This window comes from Nyctereutes procyonoides, unplaced genomic scaffold (assembly GCF_905146905.1).
Source record: "Nyctereutes procyonoides isolate TBG_1078 unplaced genomic scaffold, NYPRO_anot_genome, whole genome shotgun sequence".
In the NCBI taxonomy this organism is placed as follows: Eukaryota; Metazoa; Chordata; class Mammalia; order Carnivora; family Canidae; genus Nyctereutes; species Nyctereutes procyonoides.
The window spans coordinates 117,107,258-117,130,298 of NW_026575125.1; the positions used below are offsets into that span (position 1 = coordinate 117,107,258).

A 23,041-nucleotide genomic window follows, 5' to 3' on the forward strand; every position below is an offset into this window, starting at 1 on the left:
GGGAACCCTCTTGCACTGTTGGTGGGAATGTGAACTGGTGCAGCCACTCTGGAAAACTGTGTGGAGGTTCCTCAAAGAATTAAAAATAGACCTGCCCTACGACCCAGCAATTGCACTGTTAGGGATTTACCCCAAAGATTCAGATGCAATGAAACGCCGGGACACCTGCACCCCGATGTTTCTAGCAGCCATGTCCACAATAGCCAAACTGTGGAGGGATCCTCGGTGTCCATCGAAAGGTGAATGGATAAAGAAGCTGTGGTCTGTGTCTATAAGGGAATATTACATTAGAAAGGACAAATACCCATCCTTTGCTTCGATGTGGATGGAACTGGAGGGTATTATGCTGAGTGAAATAAGTCAGTCAGAGAAGGACAAACATTATATGGTCTCATTCATTTGGGGAATATAAAAATAGTGAAAGAGAATAAAGGAAAAGGAGAGAAAATGAGTGAAAATATCAGCGAGGGTGACAAAACATGAGAGACACCTAACTCTGGGACATGAACAAGGGGTAGTGGAAAGGGAGGTCGGTGGGGGTTTGGGGTGACTGGGTGACGGGCACTGAGGGGGGCAATTGGCAGGTGAGCACTGGCTGTTATGCTATATGTTGGCCAATTGAACTCTAATAAAAAATAAATATATTTTTTAGAAAAGTGAAAAACTCAGCCTACTAGCTGTCAGGGCCACATGGCTAATGTCCAGACCTTCATATCCATCAAGGTACCCTATCTAGTCTGCAGAATCATGGACTGACACATGTACCACTGGCCTTTACAATGGATACTGTCAGAGAATAAGCTGAGGGTGGCCTGTGCTGTGGTGGGGGAAGCACAGGATCCATTTGACCTCCTTCCTATTCATTCATATGCTGGTAAAATGCCTTAGTTAGCACTGTTGTATCAAAGGCCAAAAGAAATCACTAGTCCATCCCAAAACTCTGATTGTTCCCTATTCTACAACACCTGTAGAATCAAATGGACAGTCTAACCTGATGCTAAAGGCCCACCATGACCTGGCTCCGACTGACATCTTACACACACCTGCACATACACACCTCCCTGTAAGCTAATGCCATGTATTCTCAAATTCTCTGACTTAGCCTGCATATTTGCATCATTATCCAAACTATAGACTCCTTGTTCTTAGTCTATTACCTTAATTCAAGTTGAGTGTTTGAAGAAAATAGAAGAATTAGCTTAAAGTGAAAATTGGGGCATCATGTCCTTAATGTTGGCTCTTCCCCTACACTGTGATGGCTCTTATAGTACCTAATGACAACCTACATCTCTAGTTGGCATCTTCTATTATACCATTCGTGCTGCCTTATACTCTGACACACTCATCCCAAACACTCTGCCCAGGATGACTCTAGAGATTCTGGGGGCTTTCCTGAGCCCAGGACTTTCCATTTCATTTTCAATATCACATAGGGTTTGTGATAGCTCAAATTCTGGCTCCTTAGTGAAGCTAAGTTCCAAACTTCTACATAAGTGATGCTGTAAAATTTCTTGGCTTTGAGTTAGGTAGGTTTTTAAACCCCGTCAGGGTTTAAATCTCTCACGTAAGCCCTGTGGCTTGGCTCTTGCCCATCCTAGCCCAGCATGGGCTGGAACCTAGCAGATGCTCAGTGACTCTTGCTACTACTGTCTGGCAATAGCTTTGTAAAACAGACCAGAACACTAACATGTCCACGTGTCCTCTTGTTTTGGAAAGTAGATCACCTGTGTAGCCAGGCTCTCTGTTGGAGCAAAACGAGGAGAGCAGCCTTTCCTACTCACCTTGGCAGCACTGACGCTTAAAGGGCAAGAGTTCTCAGAATCTTCTGGAAAAAGGCAAGGATGTGGCTTGGGGTCAGTTGAATATCTGTATTCAGAGTAGTAGCTTTGGGGATAGAACTCTTCCCCCAGGGCTGCAGCAGGAACCACTCACACTTGCCCACTGGCCAGAACATATTTATCGGGTTCTTGTTCTCTTGCCCCAGGGTCTTGACTGCAATTTAAGACACCCCTATTTAGCTACAACCACTCCTTGTGAGACATATATTATTGTTTTGAGATTTATTATCCTATCAGGTTTTCCTATGTTTATTTTATTTATTCCAGCCAAAGAACAACCTTCTCCACTTCTCAAGATATGGAAGTTTGTCTCTGAAAGTTGAGGGAAGGATACTAACACATAATTTCTTATTCCCGAGGAATAAAGGAGGATGGGCAAGGGAAAATACATATCTGGGGCTAAGGAGCTAAAGCCAAAGCCAAAGCCAAACACCCCCACCAAAAACTAAAAGATTCTTCTGCTTTTCTCTCATTTGGCCAGACCAGAGTTGGACACTGCACTGTCAGAGGAACATAATTTAATAGTCTAGTCCAGAGGACTGGACTAGCAGAATGAGTGGGCCCAAAGCCATGAAGAACAAAGGAAGGAAAAGGAACTAGACTGTAGAGTCTATAAAAGATTGTGACTCTGGGCTGGGACCAAAATACTGGTCCTTTAATCTTGACCCCATGGAAGAGTGACTGGGTTTACCATAAGTTCAGTAGTTCTAGGGAAAAAGAGTTCCAATGGGTAAGAGTTGCAGAAACTCCAATTTCAGATGAACGGGAAGTTTTCTGATGGACAGAGTTTTTCAGAGAAGGAAGAAGCTCCCTTGTGAGAAAGGAAGTCCTGATCATGGGTAAGATCCATCAGAGTCTCAACAGCCACCAGTGAAACTTAACTCACTCACTGGGGGCAAGGCTGGACTCTGAAAGCCTTCTGAACCAGAGATTCTCTGGTTTGTGGCCCTAGGTGACCAAAGTAGCAATCTACCACCACATTCTGAACCCTTAGGAACCAAGTACATAAATCTGCTTCAGATAGAAAGAACTGCCCAGAGGCTGTTAGGAAGAGTTTGAGCCCAGCCTCAAAAAGAACTATGATGCTGGAGAAAGCATAATTCAAGGACAAATAGCCTCTAGTAAAAGCAAAAGAAGCCCTTCTTTTCCCCCAAGAACCCTCCTCTTTCCCAAGGAGGGCCAGTGCTTACCTATTGCCATTACTTTGCTGATGATGCTGGCTCTGGGGCTTTGTAGTCACTAGGGCACCATTTTGAAACAATGCATAATCATCTACTAAACGGAACCACTAGTGACTTGAAAGCCCCTGGGCCTTGTCTCTTCTGCCGCTTTTGATGATGGGTCCCCACCTGTCTGGGAAAACTGAGGTGCAGAAAGGCAAGAGGCAGGCCCATGGTTAGCTGGCAGAAGAGCAAGGATCCCGAGTCAAAGGTGGCACAACTGCTTACCCAGAGAGCCCAAGAAAAAGAAAAGCATTTGCAAAACAGCCCACCCCTGCTCTGGCCTAGTACTGTGTAAGCAAAGCTCTAGCTGGATGAGCACGAGCTATTCCTCACCCAGTGACCAACTCAGTAAGTAAAGCAAAAGCAGATTGTCTGCCTAGCCACACAGAAGCAAAGCAAGACTCCTATGGTAAATAGCTGGTTTGGTGACTGGTTCCATCTGCATTCTTGAAACGATGAGAGCAGTGCCTCCACTGCCCTGACTTGGTCAGTGTGAAGAGGGTTTCCAGGGATGCTCCAGGAGCAACCCTGGGGAGATCCCTTAGCTTCTCATTGAGATCACCTAGGAACACAAGCAAAGACACTCATATCTGATTGGAAGCTGATGTGGAAAAGATCCAGCCCCCCCGCCCCCTTAGTCCTTGTCAGGGACAAAGTCAGGAAACCAATGGTCACCATGTCCATGTTGAATCCACCATGAAGCCTTTGGCGGGAGTCTGTCCTTCTCAGAGCTGCTTCTTTAAAATAAATGTTGACGCAGTAGCAGTGGTAACAGCTGAAACTTCCCCCATACCATCCCAGCCCTCACCCAGCCGACATTAGAACTCTAGCCTCCACTTCCCATTAGGGCCAACTTTGTTTCCCACTCAACCAGCTTGGATTGGTTCTGGGTATGGAGAACTCACATGAGCTCAATTCCCCAGTCATCCAAATAAGCCGGTTGTAGCAAATAACTAGAAACTGAAGGGTCGGCATGATAGAGCTAGGTGCAAATCCTGACAGCAATAAAACTTTAGCTACTTACCTGTCCTCTGAGGGACTTGGCAAAGCACTTACTTCTTTGCAGATGAGACTGAGATGTAGTTACAAAGTCTCAGTTTCCTCTGCAAACAGTTGTAAGTGCTTAGCATTTCCAAGACAGGAGTCATGTTCTACAATATTTCCATGGGATGATTACATACATTTATATGTGGCCACCTACAGTCATCCTCACCACCCTCCTGGGCCTCTGCCTCGCCCTGGTTTCAAAAGTGTACATACCAGCTGGGGTTGAGATAGTTTCAGTAGTGTTGGTCACTCCTGTAAAATCAAACTGAAAGAGCTTCCAGGAATTCCTCTCATCAATCTCAAGCTTGAAATTTTCCCATTTGTAGATCATTTCACTCTCAGGATAGGAAACTGTAAAGCAACATGGGAAGGAGGGTCATGTGAGACTGGGAAGCCCAGCTGTCTCTACCAACATGGAGTCTAAGCAATGCCTTGGAGTCCTGACTCTGGCCTCACCAGCTGTAGGACCTTGCCTCTCTTACCTCGTTGTTGAAGTCCATTCAATACATGCATTTACTGAGCACTCCTTAGTACCAGGCTCTGTGCTGGAAACACAAAGATGAGCAAGGCAGACACCTTGCCCTCAAGCATTCACATTTTATTGAGTAAGATAGTAAGTATACATTTGTAATTGTTGAAATTGCTGAGAAACTTCCACCCATGGGACAGTAGAAAAACAGAGGAGGGATGAAAGACCACTTGGGGATACACCCAACAAAGATTTCATAGAGCAGGTGACATTTCCTATAAATCTTAAAAGCTAAGTAAATATTCTCTGTATGGGTGAGGCTGCAAAGGTGAGGAGGGTTTTCTATGCACAGAAAGGTGAAAATGCCTGATGGATTATGGAAATGCCGAAAGTTCAGGATGGCTAGCTCACAGACGCTGGATGAAGCATACAGGAATGAGTGATAGGGGCCAGTTAATGAAATACTTTGAGGGTCATTCTAAAGAATTTGAAATTGATCCATGACAGTTGAGGGAGGATTCAAAACTAAAACATGACCTGGTCTAGATGATGCTTCAGCTAGGTCACCCTTGTCATTATATGAAGATGGTTTGTTGATAGGGAGACCAGTTTTGGGAGGCCAGTGCAGGAATCTGCGCACAATAAAATGAATGAAGGTAGGAATCAAAGCTGTGGCAGTGAGAATGCAGAGAAATAGACAGGATCAACAGACACTCAGGAGGGAAAATCAATAATATGTGTCAATTGATTAGATGTAGGAGGTGATGGAAAAAGAATCATCAAAGTTCTTGGCTTGGGCAACTGAGAGGGTGATGGTGCCTTTCAACGAGACAAATGTGAACACAAAAGCAACACATTTGTTTTGGGGGGTAGAGACTCGGGGGAAGCAATGTATTTAGTTCTGGACATGTTCAGTTTTAAAGTGAAGGTGTTGTGAAAGCCCAAGTGGGAGATGGCAAAGACCTAAACCAACGTACTGACAGTGGCAATGGAAAGGAGCAGACATACTTGAATTATACTTCAGAGGTGTGTGACTGACTTGAGATGGGGTGGAAAGAAGAGGGAAGAACCCAACACGAGGCCCAGTGAAGCAACACAGTATTGTCAGCAGGAAAGGAGATGAGGAGGCTCTGGGCAAATCTGGCACCATTTTAGGAGAAAAGCAGAGGCAGAAAAATGTAAAGGGCAAGGATGAGGAAAAAGAAGGGGCTCAGTATGATTCTGGGGCCCCAGAGACCTAAAAAGGTACTCACAGCTAGAGAAAGACAGAGGGCAAGAGTGAGAATCCATTGGAAATTTGAGCATGTAGAGTAAACATCCAGCATCAATGGTCATCCTGGAAGGGAGAAAGGAGCCTCATTAGGCTGGCCCTGAGCACTTAGGTATCCACCCATTTTGGGCCTGGGAACCACCACCAATGAGTGGCAATAGTAGGATTTGAAACAAAGAGCTCAAAGGAGAGACAAAAAGAGTGGAAGAACAGCTTGAAAGTATCTGGCTACTTTGGCTTCCATCATCAGAGAAATGTGTGGACCACTTTAGATGGGCTTTTGTTGTTTGCCCATCCCAGCTTCCAGGACTTCCCAACATTCTCCTACTCTGTACCACCTTCCCACCTCATACCACTGATATACAACCTTCTCCCACCAGGCATTCAAATGTCTAGCCTGCTCTTAGGTGTCTTTCCAGCCGCTGTGTTGCTGCTCCGCCTGGACAATTCCACCACCGTGGACGTGTTTCTACATCCAGTGCCCACTTGGGATGGAATTGTCCAGGCAATGCAGTCATACTCTTAGTGGGGGGACCTATGGACTAGGAGGCAAGTAACTGGGTACGAGTCCCAGCTCTGCCATGAACTTGGTGTTTGGTCTTAAGTAATCTTTCTATTTTGAGGCCAGTGTCTGTGTTTATATATGAAGGGGGTAGAACTCATGGTCTAGTAAAGCTGGAAAGGCCCTTAGAAGTATCATTGGGGATGAAACCTATGTCCATGGTTCTTTGGTGAAAAGAGTCCCAAGAGGTAATATTCCAGAGGCTTGACATACCTAATTGTGTACAACACCTTGCCATCCTTGTGGATGCGAACCATCTGGTTCGGCATGGTGATCACATGCTCTTGAGTCCTCTTAGAATTCCTAAAGACCGTGTCTGGGATCCAAAGCTGGCTCACCATGTTTCCATTCAGAACAAAGCTCTCAAAGCTGCCATTGTAACGGAGGCGCTCATCATACCAGGTCTGGCAGAAGGTGATGTCAATGGTGTATTCCTGGTGGGATTGATAGAAAAGCACACACCTAGAGCTATACAGGCAAAGAATATTCTCATGCCATCCTGTGAAGAGTCTATCAAGTAGATAGGAACGTACTTAGGTTTGCACAGAGGAAAAGAGCATGAATTATACTGTAGGAGTTATCTATTTCCAGACATTCTCAAAAGAAAGGAACATTCCCAGATAAACAACAGTCAGGGAAGACACATTTCATCTTGAAACAGACAGGCAATGGTGGTTTAATTGCACAGACTGGTCTCATCACATCACCACTGCCTTGTAGGGTTATGGGATTACTCCAGCCAGGTTAACACCCTCTCAGCCCCCACATTTCCATAGCAAACCAAAGATCTCAACTCAAAATCATCTTGAACATTTATAAACACACACCCCTTTGGTTGTATATGCTGGAGTTTCCCCTTTCAGCTTTTATTAGGGGAGCACAAATGTTAATTAACCTCAATCCTTCATTCTCCAGAGTTATACTTAAAAATGAAGTGCTTTGAATCATAAGAGAAGTGTGTGTTTAGTCTCATGTTTTTTGAATAATTGTTTTGTTTTGTTTTTCCTTTTATTTCTTAAAAATATTTTATTTTTTTATTCATGAGAGATACAGAGAGAGAGGCAGAGACATAGGCAGAGGGAGGAGCAGGCTCCCTGAGGGGGAGCCTGATGCTGGACTCAATCCCCGGGCTCCAGGATCATGCCCTGAGCTGAAGGCAGACACGCAACCAGCGAACCACCCAGGTATCTCTGCTTTTCCTTTTAAACAAGGGCACCTAACCTCTGAATGTGCTTGTGCGTCTGCATAGCTATACCCATAACTATTTGATCTCCAGGTGATATTGCCTATCCCATAAACTGTTAAACATGAGAAGGATGTTTAACAGGAAGAAGCATGAGAAGCTAGAGATTCGCACTCCTGGTATTAAAGGGTAAAAAACAGACTGCAGTAGAACTGCAAGCAGTGTGAAGAGCAAGTGCCAGAACTAGGCCTAGGGGGAGCCTTAGGGCTAGCCCAACCTCCTTTACTTTTGAGGCTCAGAGAGAAAAGGGCCTGTGCAAAGTCACACAGATAGCTAATGGCAGCATATTGGCTCTGGTGCTTAGAACACCATTACCATGACCTTGCCCTGGCACGGCCTTCACTGATTTCCCTCTCTAGTACTTATTTCACTTGCACCAACAATCCCTTTGGGTGTCAAGGTCCAATTTTCCCCTGTAGAATTCCTAGGTCTTTCTCCTGAGTTATCCTCCATCCAACAATGAACACCACCCAAAAACCCACAGTTTGGAGGCCAGTAGAGCCCCCAGGGGAAAGGTCGAAACAATCCCAGCTTGGCTTTGTGGCCCAGGCCAAAAGGTGATGAGAGCCATTGCCAAACTGCCAAGAGCTGGCCTTCCAGACTGAGAAGGTTCCCTGGAGTAATCCAGAGAAGCAGACAGAAAAAAGCCAAGCTATCATCCACATGGGAGCCCTCAGCCCTGCCCCATCCAGCCCTGCCAGCCTTCATAGGTGGCCTTCAGAGTGTTTCTACAGTCCCAAGTAGCTGGCAGTTCCAACTTGGCTTATGGAACCTCCTTCATTCCAAGGCCATGTGAACTGCTTGGTAGCTAGGGGAAGTCTTCCCTCCACAATACAGGCTGTGCTCCTGCTGTATGTTATAGTGTTTCAAATGAGCATTTAATTTCTATTTAATAAGATACCAATTGTAAGTTCATTACACAGCAACTGATAACTAGGAGTTAAATTTTTCCTCAGTTTGACAAGGGAGCTTGGGTTGTACATCTTTTTTAGCTCACCTGAAACTCTAGAAATTCAGTGTCAAGGAATTGGCTTAATTAGGGTTGCTCACAATAATTATCACAGCAAGAAGAAGCCTTAGCAACTGTTGATGTTATGATGGGCAGTCATTCCCAGACTGGTCATTGACTTCTAAGCTCAGGCTAGGTGTTTCAAAAATTTAACCAGGAAACAGGTAGAAACATTTGATTTAAATCTCCATGCTATGGGCTCAGGTTTCTCTCTCTAGGAACTAATCCTATGCTCTACACAACATCTGATTAACTGAGGGGTGTTGGAACTCTCTTCAAACAACCACACCCCTCCTGTAACAGAATGCTTGCTGAGATACCCAGTTGCTTCAAATGTAAAATGAAGATCCTAATGGCAGCCTTGCCTGCCATACAGGCTGTCGTGAGGATCCAAGGAGACAAGTATGCTCTGTTCATTGGCTGTGTGAGAAAGACACACACACTCCCTCTTTACCAAGTACAAAACTCCAGTGTCACAAGGGAAAAGTAGACTGTACAAGAACTGAGAACTCCCACAGTTGTAAAGCACTATTTGGTATTATGTAAAAGACCAGGCTTCTTGGGGGAAACTTAATACCACATGAGTCTTTGGCATCTCCTAACAGCACTTGGCCTAGGCTAAAGCAGCACTTTATTGGCCAAAGAAAATCAAGTTGTTGGCTCCTCTTTGGACCAGTTCTGTGTTGCATGCCAGGTTCAGCGACTGCTAAGTTATTAGACCGTATCCCTCGGGCTTGTTAGGTATCAGGGAAAAACAGGTCACTTTTATATGACATCTTTCATAATTCATTTCCACAGTTAGCATACACTGAGTCTTTGACACCAAGGAAACCATGATGGTGAGAGCAAGGCAGACAAACAGCAGCTAATTACAGTACAATGAGGTATAGAAGATCAGGTAAATAACTATGATATAAGCTAGAAAAATATGAATCCTAAAGAGAGGAGAATGGTGTGAGTATGAAGGGAACAATTTATAGCTGTGGAGGTCAGGGAAGATGCCATGGAAGAGATGCCATTTGAGAGGGGCTGGGAAGGATAAGGCTTGTGGCAAGTAGAAAATTATAGCAGTGGCATTCCAAGCAGGAAATAGCTTGAACAAAGACCCAAAGGTACAAGGTGATTTGGTAACACCCATACTCTAGTGTGACTAGAGCACACGCGGTCTCTAAAGGAGTGGGGGGAAAAATAAAACCAGAGCCTCAGCTGGCTCCAACCATGGAGGGCCTTGACCAGTAGAGTGTAGTGTTGAACTTCAGGGTGTAGGCCATTAGAACTGCAGGAGGCACATCACACACGAGGCCAGGTCAGTATGTAGACTGGCATAGGCAGCGACTTTGACTTTTGCATATTTCAAGGAGAGATAATAGAAGCTCCCTGAGGACAGTCTTGACACTAGAATGATGACAATGGAAAAGGAAAGAGGGAACCAGGCCAACAGGAGAAAAGCAGTCTTACAGCAATAGTTAGTAACTCTAGACTTAAGTCTATAGAAACCATTGTCAGAAAAAAAGAGCCGTTTTGTTGTGGTGTTCAAAGTTACTTTATTATTTTTATCTTGAATGGAAGACTAGAAGATATGGTCAGGATTCTGAAGGTCCTCTTCAGGCAGCAAGGGATTTACCTTTTCCCACCTTTCAGAGTCAGTGTTGGTTTCAATACTCCTGCTCCAAAACCAAAACCAAAACCAAAAACTCTTATGGAGACACAGAACCAAAAAAAAAAAAAAAAAAACCAAGTATGTTAAAGGCCCCATGGGTCAGCACCCTGGGCTATGAGACACTCTAATTACAAAAAGATCAGTACTCACCATGTCCATGATAGAGATAGGGCCAAGGGTATTGACAGAGAGCTCGACAGTGACCACAGTGGGCCTTTCTGTAAAGGAAGCAGAAGTGGCACAGGTAAGTGTCAAACAAGGGCATGGGACAGGGGGCAGCAGGGTCAGAGGGGAAAACAGGGATATGGGTGATGACTAGGGACATGGTTTCAACATCCAATCCTATTTCTTTCTTTGTTCTTTCATCTTAAGATCCAATTCATTGACTGTTAAGAGCTGGCCATAGCTTGAAGGTCACTGATCTAGTCTACTCACCTTATCATAGAGTTGGAAAAACTGAGGGTGAGAAAAGGAAAAAAAAAGTCTAGATCAAGGTCAAGAGCAGTGCTGAGACTAGAGTTGATATCAGCAACAGATGTTCCTGCCCTCACCTATAGCCCACACTCATTCTCCACCCCTTGCCCTCACCCTCCCACTCCACGAGGGGGAAGAGTTAGGTTCTGCTACTCACCACCTATGCCAGGGCGCAGTTTGTGGTCATAGTTATTCAGGATACTGTTCAGGATGTGAGTGGCTGCTGGCAGATTTCCAAGCCTCATGGTGGACTTTGTTTCTTCAGAGAGGAGCTTCTCTTCAGGAGCCTGGGGCTGAGGCCCATACACATCATCACGGGCAGAGGGTGCACTTTCTGATTCAACGTGAGGTCCTTCGCTCCTAGAACATAAAAACAAACATAAAATGAAGCTCTGTTCTCCACTCTGTAGGGGCCCTGGCTGAGGCCTTTTTGGACAGAAGCAAACCCACATAAATCTGTATCCAAGGCATAAAGAGTGACTGGTAAGAGCAAATTTTGAGCCAGCAACAGATTATATTTGTTAATTTCTTCTAAATCTTTCTGCTCTCTGGGGACTTTCCATAGTATCCCTCCTTTATGGTAATTCTTTATTTTAAAAAAATCCCAGTAACAAAACCAAGCTAAAGATTTTAAAAGAACTTCTCAATGTAAGATGAAGGAGATATTACTGTAGGAGCTTTGGCCAATCAGCTGCCATTACCAACCCTGGTCTCCAGTCGGCCTGACCAGCACCACTGGGGAGCAAATGGGTGGGCAGGGGGCCAGGATCGCTGAGGAATGCTCAGGAAAGCCAGAACAGCCTCTCCCATGGAGGGCCAGGACACCAGGACACCGTGGGAATATTCTGCATTTCTTTGCTTTTGTGATATTCACTGCTTTCAAATTGGGGGCAGTGGGAAACTCTGAGCACTGAGAAAAGGCAGGAGTCCATTACTCAGAGACTGTCTTCTAGGAGAGATGGTAGACTAGATCTCAGCATGAGTGCCACAGCCAAAAAATAAGAATTAAATTAAATTAAATGAAAATTAAAAAAGCCATCTGGCAATGTAGGAAACTCGCCGAAGGTGTTAGAAGTTAAGAGTCCTGGTACTTTTGCAGTGAGGAAGTGGGCATCAGGGGGCTTCTGAGATTCCAGTCATGTTCTAGTGCCTGATGTGGGGTACTAACACTGGTGTGGTCATTTTCTGACAACTCATCAGCTACACAATAATGATTTGAGCACTTTTCTGTATATACGTTCTAATTCAATAAAAAAAGTGTTTTGAAAAATAAATGCTGATAAAAATCTGCAAATGTATGGATCTTATTTGGCTCCTGATTTGCAAAGGCAAACTAAAACACAACACAAAACAAAAAAACATTTATGACACAACAGGGGAGATTCGAACACTGGATAGAGCAAATTTTGAGCCAGCAACAGATTATATTTGTTAATTTATTCTAAATCTTTCTGCTCTCTGGGGACTTTCCATACTATCCCTCCTTTATGGTAATTCTTTATTTTTAAAAAATCCCATTTTGTCTTCACCATGACAAATTCATTCTAATTTTTTTGGCATAATAGTGGTATTTTATTATGTGTTTGGAGTCCTGGCATTTAGAAATGCATACTAAAATAATTGCATATGAAATGATATGATGTCTGAGATTTGCTTTAGAATAATTTAAGCTGAAATGGAGAGTGGTGGGGGATAGAGAGATGAAGTGTGGCCGTGAATTGGTAATAACAGGGCTGGTGATGGGTACATGGGGTTTCACTCTACTGTATGTACTTTTATGTATCTTTGAAAAAAATCAAAATTAAAAGCTTTTTTGAAAGCCATCGGCAAAGTTAGTCTATAATATTGTAAAGCAGGAGAGTGGATTGTTTTGGGTAAGAGAGTGTACTGGGAGGGCATGTGGTAAAGCTTGCAGCAGAGGGGGAGTAGGTGGAGCCACAGGCATGGCTTCTGTGGTGCAGAACAGGGGCCTGACAACTTGTGCAGCTAAAAGCATTTTCCTGCAGTATCTCAAGCTCTTAGAATTGCCTAACTGGCATACAGATGTGCCAGATTTATGCCATTTTTCATGTCTGAAGTGGTTAATTCCCACTGTGGGCAAGGGAAGAGCTGGGCTTGAGAAAGGCAGTTTCCGTTTCCAAATAACACATGCAGAAATGTCCTCTTTCGCTGAGGCATCCATCCCCCCAGTCCTCTGACTTTTGGAGGGGCCGAGGGAGAGGGAGAAGAGGCCTGTGTGACGTGGCCATGAGCACGGTATAATCAGAATGGGGCACTGCCAGCCAAGACCACCCAAGAGCCTGCAGCAGCTCCTCCCAAGTGTCTGAAGCCGACAACAAGAGCCCCAACGTTCAAGAGGCACACAAGAAAAGCCCAGGGATCACTGAAGCCCCTCTGCTTCAAACTATGTCTGCGATGAAAATGATATCAGAAGGTCCTGAGGTTGTTGTAATTCTCCAGTCAGCCTTCACCAGTAAAAATACAAACAAAACAGACATGCTCATCCTGGGATCCTTGAGGTTAAGGAGCTGCTGACACTGCATACCTTTCCTCAGCCAGACACTAAGCCCCCTTTCAGGACTAGAAATAATAAAAGCTTGAAAAACACTCATGTACTGGGCTAGTGGAATCTTTCCATGGGGACTTTTCATGCACCCACATCCCTCTAGATGCAATAGTCCAAGATGGAGCTGAAACTCTGCACCCCTTCCCACTAGTGAGGATGCTCTTCCAACTAACTGTGGGGGATGGAAGGAGAGGAAGAGGGGACTGGCAAAGCTCCAGGAGGGGGCCCGCTGGCTTGTTTGTTTTTTCCCCCCATATCAGCCCTCTTTTTAACCTTTCGGGTAAGAAACTGAGCCCCATGTGGGGGAAGGGCTGAGCCCAAAGTCACCACCATTTGAGGCTGAGCCTGGACCAGAGCAAGGTTTCCTGGTTTGATGTGTCTCTTGCCAACACACTGCATGGCCACCTTTAGCTCTTTGCTGACATCATGGGTTGCCATGTTGACAGTGTCTGAACACCACTTGCTGCGGCCCATCCTCCCTGGGGCCTTCCTCCCTTGCCCCCTCCACTGACAGCAAGAGTAGTTTCCATGTCAACAGCCCCTGTTCCTAGCTGTTCTTCCCAGTTCCTCCCGGCTTCCTTTTGCCCCCACTCTGAGACCCTTCTTTTGCCCTAGCCAATAACCATGCCAGCTCTCCCAAACAGTCCAATTCATATCTGGAAGGATGTGGATGACTGGAAATTCCTAGCACGCATTCAGAAATATTTGCCAAGCCCCTGCTGAGGCCAACCCCCACACCCCAGGGCTCCGGTGAGCCAGCAGGGAGCCCTACAGCCCCTTCCCTGAGGAGCTGAAGCATTGTGGGGTGAGGGGAGAAACCATCTCCCCTCTGCCCAAAACAGAGAACCAAGACAGAGAGACTTGTGGAATGGAAACTGTCTCAAAAATATGAAGCAGTCATTTTCTACTCTAAAAAGTCAGAAGTTCAGGGAATAACCTTCCGAGTGAAGTCCTGGGGCCAGAAGAAAGTGTAAGGGAAGCTGGTTGCTCGAGGGAAACCTGCTGTTAGCCTTTGGAAAAGCGGGTGGGGATGGAAATCCGGGACCCAAACCTCAGACCTCAGAGAATAACATTCTTGGCCTCTGGCTCGGTCAGTCCGAGACCCAGTAGGGTGTTTGGTGCTGGTGGGGGTGGGGAGTGGGGGGTGAGGGGTTGGGGGGCGGCGGTGGATGCAGGAAGGGGAGGCTGGGCCGAGAGGAGGGGGCTGGATAACGGGCGGGAATCCTTGGAGTAAACTGGGGCTCGTGCCTGGGACTGGCAACGAGAGGAGCGGCGGGAAGGGAAGCAAGTAAAGTCAGAGTTATCTGGCGCAGTGCCTGGTAGTTAGTAGGCGCTCAGAAAAAGAAATTCGAGAGGACACGCAAGCCAACGCTCCAGCATTTAGGCGCAGTTTGGCTCCCCAAGCCCGGGCGCCCTCCCGGGTTCCATCTTCCCAAAGCCTCCCCCCCCACACACCCCCACCCCGGCCTCAGAAGCACGAGCTTACCTTGGCCAGTTACCCCGCGGGCCGCTAGCCTCTTCCCACGGAAGAGTCAAGGAGGGAGAAGCGTGCTAGTCCCCCGGCCCTCGCCGTGGTTTTGGAGAGCGGGAGTCTGGGGCGCGGGGCGGCCAGGGAACAGGCTTCCCGCCTTCCTTCCTGGGCGCCCCCTCAGGGGTCTGGGGCCCCCATCCTAGAGGGAGCGAGTTGGAGGCCGGTGGCGCGTCGCCGGGCCCCGGGGCCCGGCTGGCCCGCGCAGTGGCCGGGAAAAGGTGGGCGCGGGGCTCGAGGATCGCAGGGACCCAGGGGTCCGGGGAGCTGGTCCAGCTCCAGGGGAGGGGGAGCTGGGCGCGGAGGGTTTCTGGGTCCAGGGCTGGAGACTCACCTAGACGGGAGGATTATGGACGTGCCCAGGAGGATCAGGAGAACTTTGGCTAACATCGTGGTGGGGACCGGCGCGACCACCTGCGTGGAGGTCGCTGCGCACGGTCTGGCCGCACCGAGCGCGGTGTGCGGGGTTTTGTTGAGCTCCAACTTCCACTCCTCCCACTCGCCCCGCCCCACGCCCCCCACCCTGGCCCCGCCCCCTGAGCCCCGATGGAAATCTCCGACGACGTGTTTGCTGCCGCTGCGGAGAGTGGGGTGGATAGGCTCGCGCGGGCGGGAGGCAGGAGGAGGGCGAAGAGGAGGGAGCCCGGTCGCCAAGGCCCCCCGCTCCCCCGCCGCCACGACTGCGGCGCTGCCAGACTGCCAGGGGCGGGGGACGGGGGAAGGGAGGAAGAGGCGAGCCGCGGCGCGGGCCCCAGGCGGGGGAAACCGGAGGCCGGCGGCGGCGGCTGAGAGGACGGCCACACACTGGGCCTGGAAAGGGGAGATGCAGGGGCGGGGGGGGGGGTTCCTGCCTCCTTCTAGACCCCCTCCAGTCCGCTAGCGCACTGCGGGATCGAACTGTGGCTGCCTGCCCTAGACTCCCTCCCCTATCACCTGTTGCTTGTCCAGATCTCCTGGCCTCTGAGATTTCCCTTACCCCACCTCCAGACCTTCAGGTCCTTCAGAGTACATCTCTAGACATCCGAAGGAAGCTGGGTAACTGAGTACCTTCCTTGGCACAGGGGAAGAAGAGACACTTGGGTGGGGGTGTCTCTCCAGCAGGCTCTGGTCTCAGCTACTTCACAGGCCAGTTTCTCAGGTGTTGAGGGTGGGGGGTGGGGAGGACCCACCACAAAGGACCAGGCCTAAGCAATCCCTGGAGCACTTTCCCGGAGCCACATGGAGGCACTGACTGACTCAGGTTTAGCCCTGGGGCCTGGGTGTGAGAGGGACCATCTGAGGGTGGAGGGACCTCAAAAACCTCCTCTCCAAGACTGGCTGGCCAAATCTTTCTGGAGACTTGGCTCTCAGTCATGCCAGAAGTAGAAGTGAGTAGACACTGGGGGTGGGGATGAGGGTGGCGGTCACTGCCCTCAAACAGTGGTGATAGTGAAGAGTCTCAAGCATCCTCGTTGTCACTGAGACCCTCAGGATTTGCTTGAGAGGGAAAAAGATTGCAGAAATTTGCCTGCCAAGTTGATGCTGAACATCAGCAGCATCCTCACCTGTTGCTCTAGAAGGGGCCATGTGCATCATAGCTAGCAGTAGTCTCCTTGGAGAGCCTTTGCTGTATCAAGCTAACCTAATACTCCCTCTCCACTGCCCTACCCCTACCCCATCACTCTGCTTCATCATCTCCACAAAACTGCCCACTAACTGATGATGTTCCTGGGCATTTCTTTGTGAGCTTGTTTATAGTGGGTTTCCCCAACTGGAGCAAGCTCAGTGACAGAAACCAAGCCAAATCAAACCAAAAAACATGTGTGTCTGGTTTTCAACCATATCTATGAAACTTATAGGAGTTCTGGGGACACAGGAGGCACTACACAAATATTTGTTTCTGGCCTGTGTGCAGCTGTGTGTGTTCTTTTGCCACCGAGTTTACTGGGATCTAGGCTCCTTCAGCCTCTGTGCGAGGGAAAAGAAAAGACTGCAGGACACATTCAGACCTCTTGTGTGCATGCTTCCTAGCCATGTGGCAGGGCAAACTTCATGGGCTTGTGACCTGTGCAGAAGGGCCCCACTTTGCTTGATGCTTTGCCGTCCTCCTCTTGAAATTCTTAATAATTGTTGAGTACATGCCTCTGCATTTTTATTTTTTCCCTCAGCCCTGCAAATGATATAGCCACTCTTGCCCTAGGGCAATATGCTGCAGAGCAGGAATGAAGCACATGCAGAGCATTCCCAAGCATACTACAAGAAGAAAGCTGTGCACCATCTGCCTGCCTTCCTGTCCAGCACCAGAGTGCTGCGGAGAGCGGCCTTAGGCTTGAAATGTCTTATATGGATGTCCCCTCCTCCACTGACACTGGAGTTCCAAGAGATGGAACTCCCCTGGGTAGAGCGCAGTGCTTAATGGCCAGCATTAGTTATATTTGCTGAATAAGTGACTGAGTCCAAGGCAGCCAAAAGAGGCAGGCAGTTACAGCGCCCTAATCAGAGGACCCATCTGGGACACCTTTCTCTTAAGGGTGGAGATTAATCACACTTTACCATCTTCCTTACCCACCTCATCCAATAGGATAACTGCAAGGACCTGTGGAAACTCATGAGCCTTGTAAAAGGCAGGGCATGATTACTGTGTTGCAGCTCTCCAAGTACTTCCTGCGTGCTTGTCTATGCCAGGCCACAGCCTTGGCAATGGACAGATAGAAAGCAAGGCCTTGCACGTAGTCTTGGCTCTCACATATGTGGCTCAAGAGAAGAAAAGGGACTTCTCTCAGAAATTACTAGCACAAGGTTAAAAGTCAGGATGCCCTGGAGTCCCCAGGAAGACCAGATATCCCTCTGGTTGGGCAGTTCTGGAAACTGCAATTAGAAGGAGGAGCCTGTGCTTTATTTACATGGACTTGAGACTTGCAGCAACAGATGGGCCTTACTGGCAGAGGTGCAGAGATGGACATTCCAAGCATAGAGCCAGTCAAGGTATTGAAATCAGAAATGTGTGGTGTTTGATAGAAAACAAGGAGGAGTTTGCTGGGAGAATTTGCATGAAGAGGCATTGTCGGAGATAAAGCTGGAGTGGCAGGCTAGACAGGCTAGTGCTGGGCCTTGAATATTGAGCCAAGAACCTGCACTTTCTCTTGTAAGCAAAGATGAAGTTACAGAAAATTTTCAAACAGGGACACTGCATGTCAGAACTGTTCTTCAAGGTGACCCTCTAATAGGTCAGGCAAAAGTGTTTACAGGAAGAGCAGGCTGGAGCCCTTTTTCTCCTAGAAATGGAATTGTATAGATCTGAATGAGAGCAGAATCACTAGGATGATTAGAAGGGAGAGAGCAACATGGGGAGTGGTGGCTTAACTGACACAATTGATGGCTACTTGGAGTGGGGGAGGAGGCAAGGGAAATGGGATTGCTAGAGATGATGCAGTGTCTTCCCCCAGGTGACCAGGGTAGCAAAATAGTAATAGGGAAGGCAGAAGGAAGGGGGCAGGTGGGGGGAGAGCTTTTAGTCCCAGTAATGAAAATAGTCCCTTGCACTTTGTGTTTCACTTTCTAATGTTCCAAGAAACCTTCATATTTATTGCCTAGATGTGTGTGTGTGTGTGTTTGTATCCCCACTTCTCTATCCTGTGCTGATTGCTTCAAATATATCTCTCTACAACTTGATATTCAAGCTAGATATAAACAAAAAACACAATATATCAGCTGTATTTTCTTTTCTTTTTTTAAAAAAGATTTATTTATTTATTCATGATAGACAGAGAGAGAGAGAGGCAGAGACGCAAGCAGAGGGAGAAGCAGGCCCTATGCAGGGAGCCCGATGCGGGACTCGATCTCGGGACCCCAGGATCGCGCCCCAGGCCAAAGGCAGGCGCCAAACTACTGAGCCACCCGGGGATCCCCTCAGCTGTATTTTCATAACTAAACCAAGCTATCCATTGATCATAACAGCCATGAGCAACCTCTTTGTCAGCTGTGAATGATCACACTTAATAATCAATACCAAACCATGTGTCCTGCTATACATGTGGTTTAAGGGTAAAACCAGAGCTTCTGGTCCTAAAGTCTGTGCGTTCTTGTCTAAATTGGCCCAAACTGTAACATATGCACAACGTGTTTTTCCTATTAGACCAAGAGGAAAATACCAGTCCCAACAAGTTGTGCGAGATTCTTAGCTAGTTAAGTATCTGGGCTTACGGCAAGACTAAGATGCCTGGGACACTGGGGGAGGCAAGCTGGAGGAAGCACTATCTATAGGGCTAAGCTGGGAGCTAAAATGGATAGAGGGACAAACAGCAGAAAACCAGGCTTCAGAGCAGATAGATAGATAGTAGAGGTAGAGGTAGCACAGGGTGCTGATTAGGTCCCTGTGCCCCACTACAGGTGGGACTAGGTTTGAATTTCAGATCCTCCAGTAGAAACTAGCTGAATGAACAAAACTTATGTGCCATTTTCACCATTAGTGATAAATTACTGACAAATAGTAGTGCAAGCACACCTGGTATCCCTAAGATCTTGAACAGTACCTAGGAAGTGTCTGACCAGGAAGCAAGAGCCCAGCCCCAGATACGCATGGCAGAGCAAGGCTCCTATTTCAAGAAGGTGATAATGGAGTGGACAAAATAGGCTCTACACCTTGGAGAATTGAACCACTGAGCAAGTATTCTAGGGTGCAAGGGAGGAGAGGCATGGCTGGGAATGGAGACTGAGAGTCCCACCACATGGCTGCTATTCAAAGCCATGAGACTAGATGCAACCAACCAGGGAGAAAGAGGATGGCGTAAGCTTGAGCCCTGAGATAACTGTCACAGTAGCCAATAGAAGAGAGGAGAATTTCTATTAGGATGGCAAGTTCAACAATGTTCTAGTAAGACAAGGATTGAATGAAGTCCATTGGGTTTATCAACAGGGAAGCCATTGGTAAGCTTGACACAAGCTGTCGCAGTGGAGCATTGGAGCAGGGCCAGTTCACAGAGGGTTGAAGAGTACAGGAAAGGGACAGTGAGAGAAGGGAGGATATGAGCAAGGATAGCTTGAAGTCTGGCTGGAAAGCAGGGAGAGCTGTCACTGTCGCCCAGACCAAAAGTGGGGATGCGGCTTAATGAAGGAGCCACATCTGATTCTTCTCTGGGTCGTTAGGGTCTGGACCAAGGCCTCAGAGAACAAGATAAAGAGTTTCAAGGAAGGAACTAGCAAATGCTGGTGGGCACCATTTGAGAATGATGAGTTCTAGAAAGTGTCTTCTGTGAGGAGTGAATGAGGTGAGGATGTGAAGTCAGAAAACATAGACAACTTCTCAAGAAGTTTACAGTGAAGGAGGACAGAGTGCAACAGCTAGAGGGAAGCAAATATTTGGAAAACTTGGATTTTTGTGTTTAAAATATGAATGAGACATGTTTATAGGCTACAAGGAAGAAGCCAATTGAAGGGAAGAGGGAAGAGAGGAAGTCATTAAGGAGGCAGTTGGGTATGGTCAGAGTTCAGTGTGCAGAACTGGTCTACTAGCGGAGGATGAACACCTCTTCTTCAGAGGAGGGAGGGAGTGAAGGAAAGGAGAGGAAAGAGACAGGCTTATTCATTTATTCAATCAACACTTGTTACCATGCACTAGGCACTGTCTCAGATGCTAAAGAAAGGAGAAAATAAAAATTCCTGCCCTTGTGGGGAACACTTTCCAGGGGAGGAGGCTGACCATAAAAAATACATTTAATAGGAATACTTATAGCACTTTAGAGGTAATATGTGGTTTGGGGAAAAATAACAAGCGGAGTAAGGTAAGTAGGATTAAGAGTGCTGGGGAGAGTGGGTTATAATTTTACATAGGATGGTCAGGGAGGGCATTACTAAATGTCTGAAAGAAGAATGTTTTAGTACAAAGGAACCGACAATAAAAATAACCTAAGGGCAGAACATGTTTGTCATGTTCCAGGAACAGGAAGAAAGCCAGTGCACCTGGAGAAGAGGGAACAAGGAGGAGTTAGTGACACACGAGGTCAGAGAGAAAATGCATTGGCCTGTCAAATCATGTAGTATCACTGAAAGAACATTAACTTGTCCTCTGCTTAAAAACGGAAGCCATTGGGATGATTATGAGAAATGTAGTGGCATAATATGGCATAGAGATGACATTGAAACCCAGGGGACTAGATGAGATGAACATGGAGTGAGCATAGCTAGAGAAGTGAACCAAGGACAGTAAGAGACTGGGGAGAAGAGAAGGAGCCTGCCAAAAAGACTGAGAAATGTGAGCAGTGAGGCGAGAGAATTAACAAGAGTAAGGCATCATTGAAGTCAAGAAGGAGGGAGGAATTCAATTGTTGACTGCTGCTGGAAGGTCAAGTGGGATAAGAGTAAGAGTTGACCATTGCGGTTAGTGAGTCATTAGTGACCTTGATGAGAGAAGTTTGTATGGTGGTCGTTTTTGAATGGGTGGAACATTGGAAATAAGGAGCATAGACAATTCCTTGGGTAAATTTCATCAGACAGCAGCCAAATGGGACAGTTGAAGAAGGAAGGAGGCTCAAGAGGTTATATGGGAGAAGTGACAGCACGCGTGTAAGCTGATGGGAATGCCCAAGTATAGAGTGAAAACTTTATGCTACGTGGGAGTGAGGGTGAGAATGATGTCATGAAGTGAGCAAGAGGGGATACAATATAATGGTTTGGAAGCAGCATCGTAGAAGGGGACAACCCTACCTGAGACCCTAAAGGACTTGGACTACAGGAGAATAAACTGCTTCAGATGGCCTCCAGAGCTGGTGCCCTACCCTAGTATATTGACTGGATTAATGACTGTGAATGGGAGAACTGTGGAGAGGAGCTAGAGTTGGATTTGGATAAAGAGGTGGGAATGTGGAGGCCTCTGTCTCATAGAGCAAGGTGCTGGTGGCCTAGCAGGAGGTTTTGAAGATATAGGGGATACCAGAGTGGTCAGGGTCTGATTAAAGTTACAGAAGCACAGAGCAGTGCAGGGATGGGTGTGCTATTAGAGAGCAATGAACACAGAGATTTAAAGTGGAAAACTGGGGTGTGGAATGTGGTGGGTCTTACTAGAATTTGAGGGAGAGATTACCTACACCCCTGTCCCTTCCCCTCCAAATTCAGAGTAGCTTAAAAATAAGATACAGGGGTCAGACAGAGAAGAACAAATACTTCCCCACATCCCTTAATAAAAGGAGCAGAGGCTCCAAATTGACTTCCATAAATGCCATCCTAACCCTCACCCCTGCCTCAAATTAAGCTTAACTACTTTTCCTGAGGACAAGCAGCTGCAAAAGGCACATGGCCTTCTGGTGCATTTCAGAAGTCTGGCACAGAAGAACCAAGGATCACTGTGTTTTCTTTTGTTCTGTCTTACCAATCAGGTAGGCCACTGCTTCTCCTTAGGGAGGAGTAAAAGAGGTAGCAGAAATATATCTCACATACAGAAGTCTCCTGTTATATGGGCAAAGACACTAAATAGAGGATGAATCATTACACTTACAATCTCCAGGTTTTTATTCTTTTTAACCACTTAAGCTTAATGATTAAGTCTAAGATTAATCATAGGTTAAGCTATGACCCTCATGTTTGTAGCAAGGGTTGGGGAGGATGGGACATTATATCAAAAGCCCCTGGTCACAGAGAATCCTGTTCTTCCTTTCATGAAACCCATCCCCATTACCAACTCCTGCCCTCTTTGTATACCCTTTGTATACCCTCCTTCTTGGTAGGGAGGGGCTAACATTTTGAACCTTCCCTCTCCTTTCTCACAGATTCTGTTTTGGGTGCTAGGGATCCAGTGACAAGCCAGACTAAGTCTCTGCCTTCATGAAACGTACATTCTTATGCAAGGAATAGGAATACCCAGATAAGGAAGTAAATCTGATAATTTCCAGGACAGAATACCATGGGATCATTAAGAGTGGTAATGTAGCCAAGAATAACTGCAGGAGAATGACAGTGGCCTGTTGCTATGGTCAGGGTGCAAAGAATGTCCTGGGCTCCTTTTGGACCTTCTGGGTAGCTTGGACACTCAGGGAAATCAACTCTGAAACCAGCCATCTCTAATTCCAATGTGGAGTAAAGAGAGCATGAGGAAGGTAAAATGACAAGGCTATTAATATATGAGAGCCTGCCAAGCTATTATCGTTTATTTCAAGTGGTGGTAAAAGCAGATGACTCATCC

General features: G+C 46.9%; 1 protein-coding gene across 1 annotated transcript in view; it reads right to left on the reverse strand.

Annotated features, from left to right (window-relative positions):
- GABRE (gamma-aminobutyric acid type A receptor subunit epsilon) overlaps positions 1–15,340 on the reverse strand; it is a 29,883-nt gene extending 14,543 nt beyond the window's left edge. Inside the window, exons 1-6 of the mRNA XM_055338641.1 lie at positions 15,224–15,340; positions 10,953–11,155; positions 10,472–10,539; positions 6,623–6,843; positions 5,831–5,913; positions 4,322–4,459 (exon numbers count right to left, since the gene is read on the reverse strand). Coding sequence (XP_055194616.1) covers positions 4,322–4,459; positions 5,831–5,913; positions 6,623–6,843; positions 10,472–10,539; positions 10,953–11,155; positions 15,224–15,279 — 769 coding nt within the window. The 5' untranslated portion in view covers positions 15,280–15,340. The remainder of the gene's footprint in view (positions 1–4,321; positions 4,460–5,830; positions 5,914–6,622; positions 6,844–10,471; positions 10,540–10,952; positions 11,156–15,223) is intronic.
- Between the last annotated feature and the right edge of the window lie 7,701 nt (positions 15,341–23,041).